Source organism: Thunnus albacares, chromosome 17 (genome assembly GCF_914725855.1).
Source record: "Thunnus albacares chromosome 17, fThuAlb1.1, whole genome shotgun sequence".
Taxonomy (NCBI): Eukaryota; Metazoa; Chordata; class Actinopteri; order Scombriformes; family Scombridae; genus Thunnus; species Thunnus albacares.
Window position 1 is genome coordinate 2,782,765 of NC_058122.1, and position 17,049 is coordinate 2,799,813.

The 17,049-nt window shown below is 38.7% G+C and overlaps 1 protein-coding gene across 1 annotated transcript; it reads left to right on the forward strand.

The window, feature by feature from the left end:
- The first annotated feature begins 428 nt into the window (after window positions 1–428).
- On the forward strand, window positions 429–14,340 carry LOC122966838 (NACHT, LRR and PYD domains-containing protein 12-like). The gene is made up of 10 exons (XM_044331176.1): window positions 429–988; window positions 2,246–2,531; window positions 2,611–2,715; window positions 6,624–8,493; window positions 8,727–8,900; window positions 9,111–9,284; window positions 9,805–9,978; window positions 10,218–10,391; window positions 11,712–11,758; window positions 13,132–14,340. The coding sequence occupies exons 2-10, from the start codon at window positions 2,255–2,257 to the stop codon at window positions 13,692–13,694; spliced, it is 3,558 nt and encodes a 1,185-aa protein (XP_044187111.1). The 5' UTR covers window positions 429–988; window positions 2,246–2,254; the 3' UTR covers window positions 13,695–14,340.
- Window positions 14,341–17,049: the final 2,709 nt, after the last annotated feature.

Here is a 17,049-nt window from a genome sequence, read left to right on the forward strand (position 1 = left end):
ATGATGATATTTAGGCCTAAAACTGATACTGATGAATGAACATATATCTGATGGATATGTGTCTATACTGAAAGAATGTTTTGTTTTCTGAGCGGGTGGCAGAGCTTTCCAAGAGTTTGAGAAAGTCATCGATCTTACCAATCTTTTTTTGCAGCACATGAAGCTTATGGAGATTAGAAGGGTATGTATTAGTCCAAACAATATTATCATAAAAATATTAGGGATAATAAAATAGGGATAAATCATGGAATAATATAGAGTTAAATAAACAAGACACATTTATAAAACTTTGTAGTTTGCTGATCATCCCCAGCGCATTCACAGTTATGTTACAAATAAATTCAATGTTTTTTTGCAGTAGAATTTCTCCTCAACCAAAATGACTCAGAAACAAGTGTAAGAAATTTCTCTTCTATCTATGACACCCCAGCATAATTCCCAACATACCTCCTGCCCCTTCCAGCAAATATTGAAACATCTTTTAAAATCCTTTATTGCTAAAAACATACAACTTATCAATCATTATATTTTAAGCAGTGATAACCTATTTCTCTGCCTCTCCTCCTGAAGCTGTCCATGGTTCTGGCATCTTTTATGACAGATGTCCTGTTCTGAACCAAGAATGGAAGAGAGGAGCACACTATGTATCAGCCATGTATTTACTATGAAAGTGTGTGAGGGATTTAGCTGAAGTTCTCCATCTAGTGGGAAAAAATAAAAACTACCTGATCTGTACACTTGTACACTCCTTCCCAGTAATGTACTGTTACCAGTAAGATTGACTAAAGACATACTAAGTATGTTTGGCAAGACTTGTTGACAGTATGTGAGGAAATCATGAGGGGCGGCTTACGCATGACACACTACCATTACAAGAGTGAAGTTTTGAGGATGTGACAGCAGCATCATACACACGACTGAGGGACAATCAGCAGCGTCTGTCAGTGCTTCCTGTATGGATGAAGAATGAAAATCTCTTCACTTGGATGTGAGTTCTCCATGTTTAATAAAGAAAATATTGCCTTGTATTCTATAGATATAAGTAAGAATGACTTAAAAGTGTAGTTCTATATCTGAATATTCATTGGAGTTGTCCTGTGATTTGTGACTGCAGGGACAAGTGAACCTTCTTTGAGAACATTTAGTTATTGTTAGTGTTGCCAGAAGGCAACACACAGGCTAGACATGTTACGAATGTCTTGTGATGTGAAAAAATCCCAGAACTAGTCTGCATGTTTATATAATTTTGACTGAAGGGTATGTATGCCATTGCTGATACTTCAAGAGCAGAATACTACTGTTTCACCAAACTGTGCAACATTCAAACTTGCAACAAAAAAATCTGTATCACCATGATCAGACAGTTAAGGAAAGAGCAAGTGGTCTTGCTATTTTTTTTGCACTCAATAGTAGACAGTCAGAAGTGAAAACTTTCCATAGTACATTTTGTAGGAAAAAACAATGGAAAAAAGACAAGACATTCTTTTATGTTGAAACTTGCTTAAAGATATGTGAATACGTATTACACATTGTGAAATCCATCTGTCTGACGGTTTAGTGGTGACTTAAGTTCCTGTTATTTTACTTCCCTATATTCAGCTTCAACTTAAATAAACCACACACCAAGTAATGACATTTTTAAGGAACATACCAAAATTTATTTAATGCTCACTTACTACAAATCAAATCTTCTTTAAATGACTGGAGATCATCGTTCAGGGCAGTAGAGTATTCTAGAAAAGCATGTCTACTCATATTGGCTTCCTACAATGATGATACCCATTGTGATGTCCCGATAGTATCTGAATATGTTGGACTTTTACCACTGCATACCAGATCCAGAAAAACAAGACTAGTGGTTCTGTTAATCTGTACTTAGACTCAGCAGTGCTTTGATCTGACCTCTGCACGTTTACACTTCATCTTGCTACATGAAGGGCAAAATACTAGCTACATTAGCACTAACTTTGGCACTGGATGAGGTGCAGAATCATCTAATATGGACATAATTCCTAGGGATAGCGGGCTCGTTATAACTTAGTATAATCAAGCTAGCAGCTTTGCAGATACATCCTTAAGACATAGTTAGTAATAAAAGTTAGTAATTCCATAAATATGTTAAAGTAATAAACATGATTCACATATTGAAAACACTGTTAGAACAACGTTGTGAGATGAGGTGAGATCAGATTCCCTTTTGATCATCTTGCTATTGGAGGTAAAAAAGATCCTCTGAAATTGCTAGGAACTAATAATGACGGCAGTTCCGGAGATACTCCTGGAAACACTGGATGATCTGGGAGATGAAGAGCTTAAGATCTTCAAGTGGTTCCTGCAGCAAGCTGAAATCCTAGAAGATTTCCCAGTCATCCGAAAGAGCTGTCTAGAGAAGGCTGACAGACTGGACACACTGGACCTGATAGTGCAGACCTACAGTGAACAGTCCGTGGAGGTGATCACAAAAGTGTTGAGGAAGATCAACAGGAATGATCTGGTACAGAGTTTGTCCAGCATCATCTCAGGGCCCAAATGTAAGTTATCAAATCTGAGACGAAGTCCTGGTTTGTATAAAAAGTAGGTTTTAGGATGTTGACTCTCTTTCTCTCTCAGTGAATGTCTGTGGTGTTGCAGAGACTTCAGAGGGCAGGGAAACATCTTCCATTCAACCACAGGCTGCTTCTTGTCTTCACCCTCTTGCCAGCAATCAGACTGAAGGTAAATCTCCTGTCCTCTTAATTATGTAAGGTAAGTGCTTATCTTGTCTTAAACATATCAAGGTTTAATTAAATAATTTGTCCTGGACACAGGTATTCATTTCTATATACCATGTGTGTCCAGTCCAGTAACATACATGAGGGGGGCAAAATATTAGGAACACTTTTCAATATAATGCACTCCAATACACCACCCACTACAACCTCAATAATAAACATAAAGTAGAATTATCACCTTTCTGATAATGTCAATAAAAACTGAAAATGTATAAGCTTCGTAAAAGTAGAATTTATGTCAGAGCTGTTGTTTTGGATTGCATTAGATTGCATAGGTGTTCCTAATAAAGTTGCTGGTGAGTATATATACACTTAGTGAACTTACACTCCCTACACAAACAGATATAAATTAATTACATTTAAAATTTGGCATTTACATTTTATTAGATGTGTGTGTGTTTTGTGCATAAATGTCTGGCTACAGTCTGAGACTAATATTTATTAGAACAAATATCAATGCCAATATTTACATCTAAGCAATACATCTTTCTACAGATATAGATATTCTAATAATACAATACCAGATAGATATTTTTAATGTAGATTTTTAATGTCTTTAATATGTATATAATGCAGACAGTGACCCATCTGTACACATTTTTTTTTTTTAATTCTTTATTTAATTCTGTGCTGGGCATAAATGTATTTCTGCAGTCTGGAACATGGGCTGCTCCATTATTTATTAGAAAAAGTACAACAAATTCCATGTACAACCCACAAGTGGAATTCAGTAAGGCAAAAATGCTGCAAAACTGTGACAAATCAGTCAATCCCTGTCTTGACAGAAGAAACGTCAGTTGTGTCTCCAGCATTCAAATCTCCTACCTACTGTCTCTTAATACAATATCCTTATTAATGTATTTGTCCCCAGTTGTCCATTCAGTGCATGCAGTTGTACACTCCATGACCCAAACAATTACTGTCAAAATAATTTAATAATCCACTTACTCCAACATGCAGAACAATAATTCTTCCACCCAGAACATTTTGGCAGCACACTACTTGTATACATCCATGCTACACCACAGCTGTAGCATGTAGCTAACATTAGCTAACAAACGAAGACCACATGGAAGTGCATCATCATTACTCTGCAGAACACACAGCTAGGACCCCGGGCCAATCTGGTGCATGGATGTATTATAAGAGCTGGATACCGGACCAAAAATGGCGCCCATTCAGTCAAATAAGAATTGCTTGGCTGGCGCATATGCCAGAAAAAGTTTCTAGCTTCTGGGTTTGCTTCTGTGTTGTCCACTGAATATGCTCAGTAATGTTTCCTCTGCTGGCCCCACCTGGGGGTTCAGGCTTAGCCCATAGACTTTACATTGTGATGACGTCACAGATTTTTAAAAAGCTTTTCTTGGCTTGAGTAAAGTTTAAGACATATAAAACCTCCATGGATCAAAAGTTCATAATAGAAAGAGTCATAATTGACCTTGTTTGCAGCTCGAGGTGTCCTGTCAACAGGGGGATTTTTGCTGCAATACCACAAGTGATCACTGGGAAAAATTGGCTGTAAGCCTGAGTGGTGGAGCCCTGTCTAGCTCTTATAATACATCCATGATCTGGTACCTACACCGACAGCAGTTGAAAACATGAATAGAATGAGTAGGTGTCCGCCTAAAAGCCAAATTCTCTAAAACTGAATGTTCAACACAGTATATATTCCTGTGTGTGGGGATTTTTTGGAACCAGCATCTAGTGACCGTCAATGGTATTGCACTTTAAGGTACTTCTGCGTTGGCTTCAATTTCAAGCCTTGGTTGTTGCTGCTTGATCTTGGTCTTGCGGCAAGCAGAAATAGACTGAAGTACAGCAGCCCTAGCCAATGCCTGCTTTAGCTCTTCCTTTACACCTTTCAGAGATCTGAAAACAGATAAATGAAAGTTACACTCTGCGGAATAGCTGCATCTGCTTTCCCTCCACATTATAGCCTGCAGCTGCATCCTGTAATGTTACCTCTACACCAATGGCTAAAATTGGAATTTAAACACTGAATAAGAGGGGGCTACTTACATATAATTCCAGGCAGACTCCATACACAACCGACCCAAACAAAGAATCAGCAATGCCAGCACAACAAGTTCAAACTGGTTCTGTTGGAGCAGGGTGGGTCATCAGGAACTTTGGATATAAGCGCAAGTTGAGTCTTTGGTTATTAGACCCCATCATGACATCATCATATATTAAAGGGGGTAGTGAAGCCGTAAGTAGAGTAGGATACCCCCAGTGGAGTCTAGATACTGGTGATGGATGGTGATGGATGAAGAGAACGCTGAGATCTTGATGGATGAGAAAATGAGCAGACTTCTGGTGATCTCAGACCCTGGTGCTGGAAGTGATGAAACTGGAGGTGAATGTGGAGGAGGAGGGTTGTGACAATTCACACTGAAATGACAGCTGGCAGCAACAGGCAGGAGAACAGATTTAAAGTCTAATAGCAAAGATATGATTGGCTGCTGAAGATCGTGGGAAAATCTGGTTGGTTTAACTAAAACCAGTCTAATAGCAAAGATATGATTGGCTGATAGAGATTGTGGGAAAATAGAGAGAGAGGAATGAGAATAAATAGTCCTCCTGATTGAACTTGTGCTAAGCTTCATTTGTAATATGTTAAAATAGATACACTAACAGATGTTCCAGCTCAAAAATCTTCTGGTTGAGGCAGACATGGCTATCACAGCCAGATGGGGAGGTAAGTGGAGTCATATTCATCCAGGTTGAAGCAGTAGCTGGGGAGACAGGAAAACAGCAATCACTAGTACAGGGGTCCTATGTCGGTATATTGCAGCCAGTGCCAGTGTCGGCATTGTAGACAGTAGACAGAATCCAGCACTTAGACGCAGGGGCTCTGACCCAGAGTCCACAGTGTTGATATGGTTTCAGCAGAGGTGACCCACAAAAAGGGAGATTAACAAAACAAAACAAATATGTTCTCAGTCTTGCTTGATAGTTTTTAATGTGATGACTCAGAACTAAGAAAAATCACATATCTGTGAGTATATCAGGGTGATCAAATGTTGAGAAATTTTGTTGAAACTGAATAATCCACTGATTTTTCCTGAGAGTGAGCATACAAGCAACCTGCCAGCTGTCAACCGGAACCAGAAAGGAGAATTATTATGTTTCTTGGTGAACAACAGCCAAGTGCAGTGATTCCCTGAACTCTTTTTGACACAATGAGGTTTTGAGGTTTGGTACCATCATGCCTGTACTATACCTAAACCTAGACCTATACTATATACTTAAAGCTGTGAGCTCATTGATTGTATCTAGCAACCCACATTTCAGCTGTAGATACTGCATGGAATTACTGGGTGGAAGGATAAACTATTGTTCATTGGTACCAGCCCCTCTAAAGTAAGTGTAGCTGTTGGTAGGTATGGTAGCTGTATTTTTCAACTTTGGAGAGAGGCTAGCACTTTCCCTCTGCTTATAGTCTTTGTGTTTAGCTTGACTAATCACCTCCGTACTTAACTGACAGATATGAGAGTGGTATCAATCTAATCATCTGACTCTTGTAAAGAAATAAAAAAAAATGATTTTCCCAAAATGTTAAACTATTCCTTTAGGTAAGAGTGGTACTTCATAAGAAAATAGCAAAAACTGTTTAAAAATGGGTTGCAAAGCTGCACCTGGCTCTGGATCTGCACCAAAAGCTTTTCAATGACTCCTTAGCCTATGGCCTAACTTTTCATCAGAGTTTTAGAGCTAACTGCAAACAGCACCAAATATACGACCTACATGGGGGAGGTAACGCTGTCACATATGAAATGAAAGATATGAATCTGTTTGTGGATATACAGCTTTGATACGTTGTTTTCTTCCACATTCATTTGTCCTACATAGATTTGCTGGAGCTAGAACCTGACCCTCCAGAACCCATTGGATCATACCAGCGTACACTCCAATCACACCTCCAGAACAGGTTTATGTGTGCACAAGAAGGGTGGACAGAAAGGGTGGATAAAAAACACCTAGATGACATCTATATAGTGCTCTACATCACATATGGGAGCTTTGTGAACATCACCAGGCAGCATGAGGTCAGGCACATTGAGATGGCATCAAAAGAACCAGGGGTAACAGAGAAAGTAGTCCAACCCAATGATATCTTGAAACATCCTTCTGGAAAAAACACACCGGTACGAACAGTCCTGACCAGTGGGATTGCTGGAATTGGCAAAACATTCCTTGTACACAAGTTCATCCTGGACTGGGCTGAAGGAAGAGCCAATCAAGATGTGCATCTCACATTCCCCTTCACCTTCCGCCAGCTGAATTTACTGAAGGGGAGAAGGTTTCGTTTTGCAGAGCTCATTCACAAATGTATCAGGGAAACTAGAGATATCAAGGAGGAGGATCTTAATGACATTTTCACAAAATTACAGGCTTCAGGAAACACCAACTATGACAAAAGTAAATTCAAACTTCTGTTTGTGTTTGATGGGCTGGATGAAAATCGCCTTCACCTCAACTTCACTAGTGACCACACTCCAATTATTGATGTGACACAGTCAATTGGAGTAGAAGTCCTGTTGACGAGCCTTATCAAGGGGGATCTGCTTCCTTCTGCTCACCTCTGGATAACCACTCGACCGGCGGCGGCCAATCAGATCCCTCTTGACTTTGTGGACGTCATGACAGAGGTCAGAGGGTTCACTGACCTACAGAAGGAGGAGTACTTCAGGAAGAGATTCAGAGATGAGCAGATGGTCAACAGAATCATTTCCCACATTAAGACATCACGAAGCCTCCACATCATGTGCCACATCCCGGTCTTCTGCTGGATCACTGCTACAGTTCTGGAGGACATTTTGAAAACCAGTGAGGGAGGAGAACTGCCCAAGACTCTGACTGAGTTGTACACAGAGTTCTTGATGTTTCAGATCAGACAGACAAAAGAGAAGTATGGCACAGAGAAGAGCATTCAGTACATTCAATCACTTGCAAAACTGGCTTTTTACCAACTGGAAAAGGGGAACTTGATTTTCTATGAAAAAGATCTCAAAGAGAGTGGTATTGATTTAAATGAAGCCTCAGTGTACTCAGGAGTGTTCACACAGATCTTTAAAAAGGAGCGCAGGTGGAAGAAGGACAAGGACGAGGATAGGATGTTCAGTTTTGTCCATCTGAGCATTCAGGAGTTTTTGGCTGCTGTTTATGTGGTGCAGTCACTCATTAACAGAAACAAAAATGTGATGGCGCTACAACAACTCAAGTTCCAAAGTGTGCAGATGCTTTTCAGCAAACCATCTGTAGCAGAGGTCCAAAGAATGGCTATTGACAGGGCCCTACAGAGTCTGGATGGACACCTGGACTTGTTCCTCCGCTTCCTTCTGGGTCTCTCCCTGGAGACTAATCAGAAAAGCCTACAGGGCCTGCTGAAACATACAATAAGTACTACAGAGGCCAATCAGGAAACAGTGCAGTACATCAAGGAAAAGATCCGAAAGAATCTGTCTCCAGAAAGATGCATCAACCTGTTCCACTGTCTGAATGAGCTAAATGATCATTCTCTAGTGGAGGAGATCCAACAGTACCTGAATTCAGGAAGTCTCTATGCAGACAAACTCTCTCCTGCTCAGTGGTCAGCTCTAGCTTTCATCCTACTGTCATCAGAAAAAGACCTAGGTGTGTTTGACCTTAGGAAGGACTCTGTTTCAGAGGAAGGTCTCCTGAGGCTGCTGCCAGTGGTCAAGGCCTCTACTGTATTCTTGTAGGTCTATAGATAATATTATATATATTATATATGTTATATGACTGTATGTAAAGAATTTCTAACAGAAGAGATTGATCTTCCAAATTTATTTGATCACTTTTTTAGCTTATAAAGTCTAAACGCAAAAATAGCACTGCACACAATACTGCTTGAGTCACAGTTACAGTTGGCCTTGGCCAGTTAATTGTAGTTTGTGGCTAATGTTATATTTGTTACAAACTCCTCTTCAGCTTGAGTGGCTGTAACCTGTCAGAGAGAGGCTGTGAAGCTTTGGCCTCAGTTCTCAGCTTGCAGTCCTCCAGTCTGAGAGAGCTGGATCTCAGTAACAACACCCTACAGGATTCAGGAGTGAAGCAGCTCTGTGCTGGATTGGAGAGTCCACACTGTAGACTGGAAACTGTCAGGTCAGTTCACTTTAATTTTACAACAATTTGAAATTTGTAATTCACCATAACATATTTTATGTTTGTGCCCTGCATTAATCTATTTTGTTGTAATATAGCAAAGAATACTGTATGTAATTAGATGTATATATTTGTGTGTCTGCCCATATAAATGAAGGGATTTGATATTAAGTTTATTGTGAGCAAATTTAATTTCTGGTCCCTATTCAGATTGAGTGGCTGTAAACTGTCCTGGAGAAGCTGTGGAGCTCTGGCCTCAGTTCTCAGCTCACAGTCCTCCAGTATGAGAGAGCTGGATCTTAGTAACAATGACCTGCAGGATGCAGGAGTTAAGCTGTTATGTGCTGGACTGGAGAGTCCACACTCTACACTGGAAACTCTCAGGTCAACATCAATGAAATTTCAGTTTAGCTCTCTTTTAAATCATTTTGGGATTCTTAAAATATGTTATAAAGTGTGATGGTCAAGGAGGGATGTGAGAGAACTAAATGCCCATGTCTTTAAAATTCCATTCCCCAGTTTGTAGCAGAGGCTTTCATATGAGTATGAGGCACAAGAGATTATTGAAGAGTTAATGTATATTAATGTGAACTGATAAATATGCTCTTAGATTTACACTTGTTTGATAATGACATGTAACCCTGCAGGTATATAATACAATTTCACTAAAAACATGTATTGTAAGAGACATTTTTTCTCCAGTTTGCAGACATGCACTGATAAACATATAATAAAACAGGAGAAAATACATAACTCTTCTGCCAGTTGAAAAAAGGTCTTTTTTGGCCATGGCAGCAGTTACAGTATGAGTGAAACAAAATTTTATATGTGCATATCACTCTTCTCAAATTCTGTATTTAGTCTAACTTATTGTCAAATTTGCTTTTTCATTCAAATTCTTCAGGTTGAATATGTGTAACCTGTCAGAGAGAAGCTGTGAAGCTCTGACCTCAGTTCTCAGCTTGCAGTCCTCCCGTCTGAGAGAGCTGGATCTCAGTAACAATGACCTGCAGCATTCAGGAGTGAAACTGCTCTCCTCTGGACTGGCGTGTCCACACTTTAGACTGAGAATTCTCAGGTCAGGAATAATTGTTTTGATTAACAGGTAACCATTTAAATCGTCCTTGCTGTCTCCAGTGTTGAGACCTAAATTACCAAAAGACAGTTTTGAAGATTTTGACGCAAGCTTATTCAAAAACTGTCAATCTGACCACATAACAGCAGAGAGACGATTATGGGTACAACAGCTGCAATTGGTTTTTCTAAAACATCCCCAGCTTTTTTGTGTGTGTCTCTCTCTCTCGTGTGTGCGTGTAGGTTATCAGGCTGTCTGGTCACTGAGGAAAGCTGTGCTTCTCTGGCCTCAGCTCTGAGCTCCAACCCCTCCCATCTGAGAGAGCTGGATCTGAGCTATAATCATCTAGGAGAGTCTGGGGTGACACTGCTCTCTGCTGGTCTGGATGATCCACAGTGGACACTGGACACTCTCTGGTATGTAGACAGGGGTGGAGCTAGATTCTCAGTACAGCAGGGGGCAGAACATTCTCAAGGGGCCCTTCTGATAAAGTCATCTTAAAATTCACAACTGTAAAATAGCTGATATACCCTCTCCTATCCTATCCATAATCACATATTGTCAGTTATTGAGCCAAGCAAGCCTATGGTATGTTTAAGAAAACATACAGTGAGGCCACGTTATCAGACAAGCTTGTTCTAAAGAATAAAAAAGGAAAGAGGTTGCCAGCCATGTTCAAATGTTTCAGCACAGAGAACAGCACACAGTGCTCTATGTGCATCAAGTAAGGAACGGTTCAGCACCACCGCCGATAGACAGTGACAGGCCAGGTGCACTGTCTCAGTATCATGTCCTTCTTACATGGGAATAACATAAACATAAAATAGACACAGCAGTCTACAACACTACAAGGCCTATTCAAATACAAAGTAGATAGTCAACAACACCACAGGCAGTGACACAGACAGGTGCTGAGATGCGGTAAGTATGGAGATAAACAACAGATTAATCTAACATTCTGACTGATTTCTTCATAACCAAAACTTAACTTAATAAAGACTAATTATGGATGTTTCACCAACCAATTGCTGTCTCTGCTCAGTCTATAATTTGGTGTAGTCCATTTGTGTATTCCACCATCCTCCATAGAACAATATAATCCACAAAGGTTAACAAACTTTGTGCATATCACAGACCCTTTATAAAACTTCACCTTCCTCTTTTATATGTCAAACCTGCCAACCACTTTGTCATATTTATGTCCCGTTTAACACACAGAAAAGTGAGGTTGATAGTTTGGCCTCATCCATGCACAAATGCAAATGGCTCTTACTGAACTTCAGACGGCTGAAACTTTGTCTTGCGAGTTTCATTTTGGCTAATGTTTTCAGCAAAGTTAATCATAAACTTTGAATCACTGATTTTGCAGTCTTCACTCTCTGTGGAGTCAACAAGCAGAAATACGGACAGCACCACTCTGCCATTGAAACCCACATTGTGGTCAGAGGGGGGATTACATTCGTAGTAATAAGAACTATCATAGAGAATGAATAGAAAAAGTTAAGAGAGTTAGTTACTATTTCTGCTGTACCTGTGCTTTGTCCCCAGTGGGGCCCCTACTGAGCGTTGACCGTGAGGTGGCTGCCTCCTCTGCCCCTGCGGTTGCTCCACTTATGTATGTAGAGCATAATGGCTGGTAGAAGGCTAGAATCTCAGACTGTTTCATATTTCAGGATTATGAGTGATATTGCTTGTAAAAAGAAAATATAATAGTCTGATTTTGTGTATTCCTCTAGTGTCGACCATGCTGGAATGCGCTGGTTGAAATCTGGACTGAGGAAGTGTAAGTGTGTATTCACTTTGATTCATGAATGTAGAAAAAACAATCATAACGTAACATAAAGTTTTGCATGACTTTGTATCTATTTGGCCCTTGTACGATACCTTTGGGAAGCAGGACTGTCTGTTAGGGCCGTCACTTTTTATTTGAAATACGAATGTGGGAAGAAATAAAATATTCAATCTGTAATGATTGGTTCGAATTCAAAGTTTACAGTGTATAAGTACAACAGGCTCTGTCTTCTACTTAAGTTCTAAAAATGCACTGTCTGTCTGGGTATTTTTACATTCCTTTTAATTCCATTTCTGAAATAGCTTTTTAGTATTTTTTATAATATGAAAATAGCCAGGTAATTTTCCTGAAATAAAAGTCACTTTTTTAAAATTTATTTTTGTATTTGTTTGGTTCATTTAGGATTTGTATTTATCTTGCATATATATGTATGTGAACGCAAGTATAGGTATTTTTATTTTTATTATTTTACATTCATTGTCTTATTGCTTGTAATATAATTAATATTGCCATTAGCTGTATTGTTCTTTGAAGACTTTCAGATGAGGGAGAGGACGGTAAGGAGAGAGATAAGATGAACATGGGAGGGCTCTCAGAGGAAAACATTCTTACTGTGCTATGATACTGTTAAGTATTCATGTCATACTTTCAATCAAGATATTGTAAAAAAAGCCACTATTTTTGACAAACTGGAATAAATTGTTTAACAGCATAGGCCTACCTGGCCTGATATCTGCAGTCAGACCTTCTCTGGTGCTGACAGGTGTCTGTCAGTCACACTTTGTCTCCTTAACTTCTGTATCCACGGTACACATCCAGCTCAGGTTTTTGGGAACTATGTCCCAATGTTGTCCTGTTACCTTTATACAATATCTGATAGCTGACATATGTTCTTTGGTTACTAGTTTCAAATTACAGTCCCTACCAAACGTGACGTGAGCAGCAAATATGACTTTTGTTACCCCATCAACCTTCTCCAGCTTTCCCGGGGGGAACTTTTTGCTCCCAGGCCAGCAGGATTACGTAATTCCTGAAGCAAATATTATTGTATGAGTCTGTTTTGCCAGTATTTTTATATGAAAACAATCAAAATTCACAATTGTAAAAACAAATTAGAAGTCTGCACACATCTCATAAATGAGACATGTAGCTTACTCATTCAGTTTTTCAAACTAATTTTTAAAAAATCTGGAACATTTGTGAGGCCTGAGCATTGAATTAAGATAAATACAGATAAAAATGAAATTAATTTGAATTAATTATGTATTTGTTCTCATTTGTTAGATTTTTTGGAAAAGTGACAAAAACAAAAATGCTGTTAGATCAGTACCTGCATCTGAATAATTTCTTGTTCTCCCCATCAGATGCTTGTGAACTCACCCTGGACCCAAACACAGCGCACAGATACCTCTCTCTGTCTGAGGACAAGACAACAGTGACTCTGGTGAGAGAGGAGCAGTCTTACCCTCATCACCCAGAGAGATTCCTCCACTGGAAGCAGCTGCTGTGCACAAATGGTCTGACTGGCCGCTGCTACTGGGAGGTGGAGAGGAAAGGGTGGGTGTCTGTGGGAGTGACTTACAGGGGAATCAGAAGGAGAGGAGAAGCTACAGACTGCTGCCTCGGGCTCAGTGACAGGTCTTGGAGTTTGTGCTGCTCTCGTGACCGTTACTCTGCCTTTAACAATAACAGAATGACAGCCATAAATACTCCCACCTCTGATCCTGACAGAGTGGCAGTGTATCTGGACTGGCCTGCTGGCATTGTGTCCTTCTACAGAGTCTCCTCTGACACACTGAACCACCTACACACCTTTCAATCCACATTCACTGAACCCCTCTACCCTGCATTTGGGTTTGAGTATCTGATTAGGTTTAACTCCTCTGTGTCTCTGTGTCAGATGGAAGAGGAAGAATCGCGTCCGTAGACTCACACTTCTGCTGCAACAAGACAGTACAAGATCACACATTTAACAAATATGCATTTTGAGTTTTGGATATAAGTCTTTGGATTATCATGTAATTGTTTAGTCAGTGTGAATTGTGCCTTATGCAAGAACATTTTCGTCTTCTTCTCTGACTTAATTCTGTGAGGATTGTTCATACAAGTATTCCACATTGGATTCAACAAATTCTTTTAACTGCACAAACTTGTCATAAATCTCTCGTTTCAGCCTGATGAATGTCACCTGTTCACGAGGAGGTGCAAGTTCATGAGATTTCATCTGTAGGATAATTGATGCAGATGACTAGTCCAGCTCTGTTTGTGGGTTTTCTTCACAAAAATGGTCAAATAAGTGTTTTTGCCCTGTATACATAGACAGTCTCTGCATAACTCGTACGATAGTTCTGGATCACCTGTAAATTTTGTTGGTACCTAAAAGAAAATTCTAAGTACACCACAAGATGCCACTGGTTCTCTTAAATCATTTTTACATGCCACAAAAAATAATTTCATTTGAGTGCTTCTAGCATGAGGCCTAACGTCTACATGTACTCAGGGTGAGGGTTGTAACATACTGTAACTTGTAACATAACTTGTACAAGAATATGGACAATTTGAAAATAAAATGACTCAAGTTGTTGTGTTTGTATACAACTGATAGATTAAAATATCTTTCTTATGAACCATGGTATTTGGCGTTTTTTATAAATGTCAAAACAAAAAAAATTGACACCTGCACACTGCCAGAACCTATAATGAATTTATTATATAGCTACATTTTGGTCAAGCAATTGCCTTGACCGAAACATTGCTGTAGTGTGTGTGTGAAAAAACTAGTAAACCATAACAATGTACCTAACATAGTTGACGGTCAAATATGCCTGATTATAGATAAAATATTGAAAAAAAATGAGAGAACACTCACTACAATGTGTTCAAAATGTCTGCCACTGAGGAAAATGATGCTGGTTACATGGTTTTGGGACAAGTAAAATTTTTTAAATTGCAGGGGCGTGTTCTGTTAGTAACATAGTTGACAGAACTTTTGCAGACATCAATCAACTAAACCATTTACTTCATTTAAATGTGAAACTCAATTTAGAAAGTACTATTTTTCTTTAGTATTTAGAATTTTGAAATAAATAAAAATTAGATAATGTTGACTTTAATGGTATTTATTCATTATTTTGAAACCAAGAGCCACTCAACTGAAATTTCAAGCTAAATGAAACATAGTGTACACAGAATGTTTGTGTAATATTATAATATGCTTTCCCTTATAGATAAAATATATGTTTGAAGAAAATAGTAAAATTATAATTATCATCAATGGACATTAAATGTACCCATAGTTGTAGAATGATTCAGCTATTTAATAAATTCACCACAAGTGCTGACAGTGCACAGGTTTTGATTTTTTGTTTTGTGCTGGTGCTTTGTCTCCTATGCTCCTGTCTATTTGTATGTGTGCACACTGTTTTTTTAAAACTCAACCTAAGCTATTTCAGTTTTAAAATTTTGTTACACATAATTATAAGAAAAAAAAGACAGCTGGCTATTCTGTGTTTTTCTTATTTTCAGAGAGATGAGAACTCCAGCAACACTTGTAGTATGAAGAACAACTTTATTAGTTTATCAGTCACCTAATAAAGTTGTTCTTCATACAAGTGTTGCTGGAGTTCCCATCTCTCTAGACTTCTTTCCCTTCTCCGTGCACCTTGGAAGTAGGTGAAGTTGTGCCAGAGACCCTTATTCTAAAAAGATAAAAAAAAAATGCTCACAAATATGTTTCTAAAAAAAATAAAATAAGGCTCATTAATTTCCTTAAACAGCGACTCTCTAGTTTTTACCAAACATACTCAAACAGGAGAAAATAGAGCATTTGTTGGGGACTATTTTCAGCAGTAGATTAATACACATTTGGTGAACTAGTATTTCAGCCTAACAGCATACGTGACATTGACTCCAGATAAACTACAGTGTGTGTTTTCATGGTAATGAAGGAACATGTCACTTGTCAATTTATACACACATTTTGGTCCGTATTATAAAAAGAAATTGATATTCAATACCCAGGCCTTCATTATAGACACTTCCCACACCCTTTTGATATTAGCCTCTCTTACCCTTGCCTTGGCCTCACAACGAATTTTCACAGGTTTATCTGTTTTCCTTAAAAAAGCTTTTTAAATGTTTAATTTAATTTATTTAATTTTATTGACTGACAAACACTACAAACAGAAAAACAAAAAATACAGATTCTGACAATTAATCAACAAACAAGTGAGTCCTACCATTTCTAACCCTCCCAAACCAATTTACAAATCTGAACCAACCCTTTAAGCACCCTTCAAACAACATCAATCATAAAAGTTATTACTATCCTTCAATTCTCAGTGTAGTTTTCTAGAAAGCTGAAATATGACACTGGGTATTTGTCCATATTCTAAAGGCATCAGTATGCTTCAAATGAGCATCTGAAACCCCCTGCCCCACAACTTCCTTGATTTTTCATGTGTAAAAACCAAGTGCAATGACATAAATGCCTTTGAGGCAGACAAGTAGAAGCACTTGACTTCAAATTTATTTGAATGACACTTAGCTTAAACTAGTTTTTGTTAAGCATACTGAGACCTTGGGGGGGGGGGGGGGGGGGGGGGGGGGGGACTCCATTCATTTTACACATCAGCGTGTGTTTCCAGGTGTTAGGGAGTGCTACTGCACATGTAAAAAAAGCTGTATAAAGTCTTTTATGTTGTCAGAGGCAGCTGTGTGAATCCTCATAAACTGCCTCATCTGATGTCACTGAACTGTTGGTGGTCAGGTTGTGGCAACAGAGAATAAAAAAAGTTGATATGTCTGGTTCTGTTTCATTGATTTTGAGCCTTTTTTTAAAAAACTGTCCATCATGAGTCTGACAATGGTATAGGAGTGTAATACTAAATCAGTGGTGTACTCTTTAGAAAAGGTTATCTACCACTGACACATGAAACAAACATCTAAACCATTACAATAACAAACCAAATATTTTCTAAGCATTTTTTTCTTATCTCCTTTGCATTGACAGTAAAGGTCTTCACAGGTCCACTCAGTTCTGGGGAACCATGATTCAAAAGGATCCAAGTTTACTCAGTGTCAGTTCAGATCCCATGGTACCCTCATAAATCATCACAGGAGAAAATATTGTAGGGAATCAATAGCGTGTGTGAAAAATTAATGCTATTAAATTCCTCATTTTTGGGAATTTGATTTATAGTATTAAATTGGTTAGGGAATTGTTATATTCTGTTTCTATTACACAGTTGGCTACAGAATATTTTATTGTTGGTTTAGGAGGT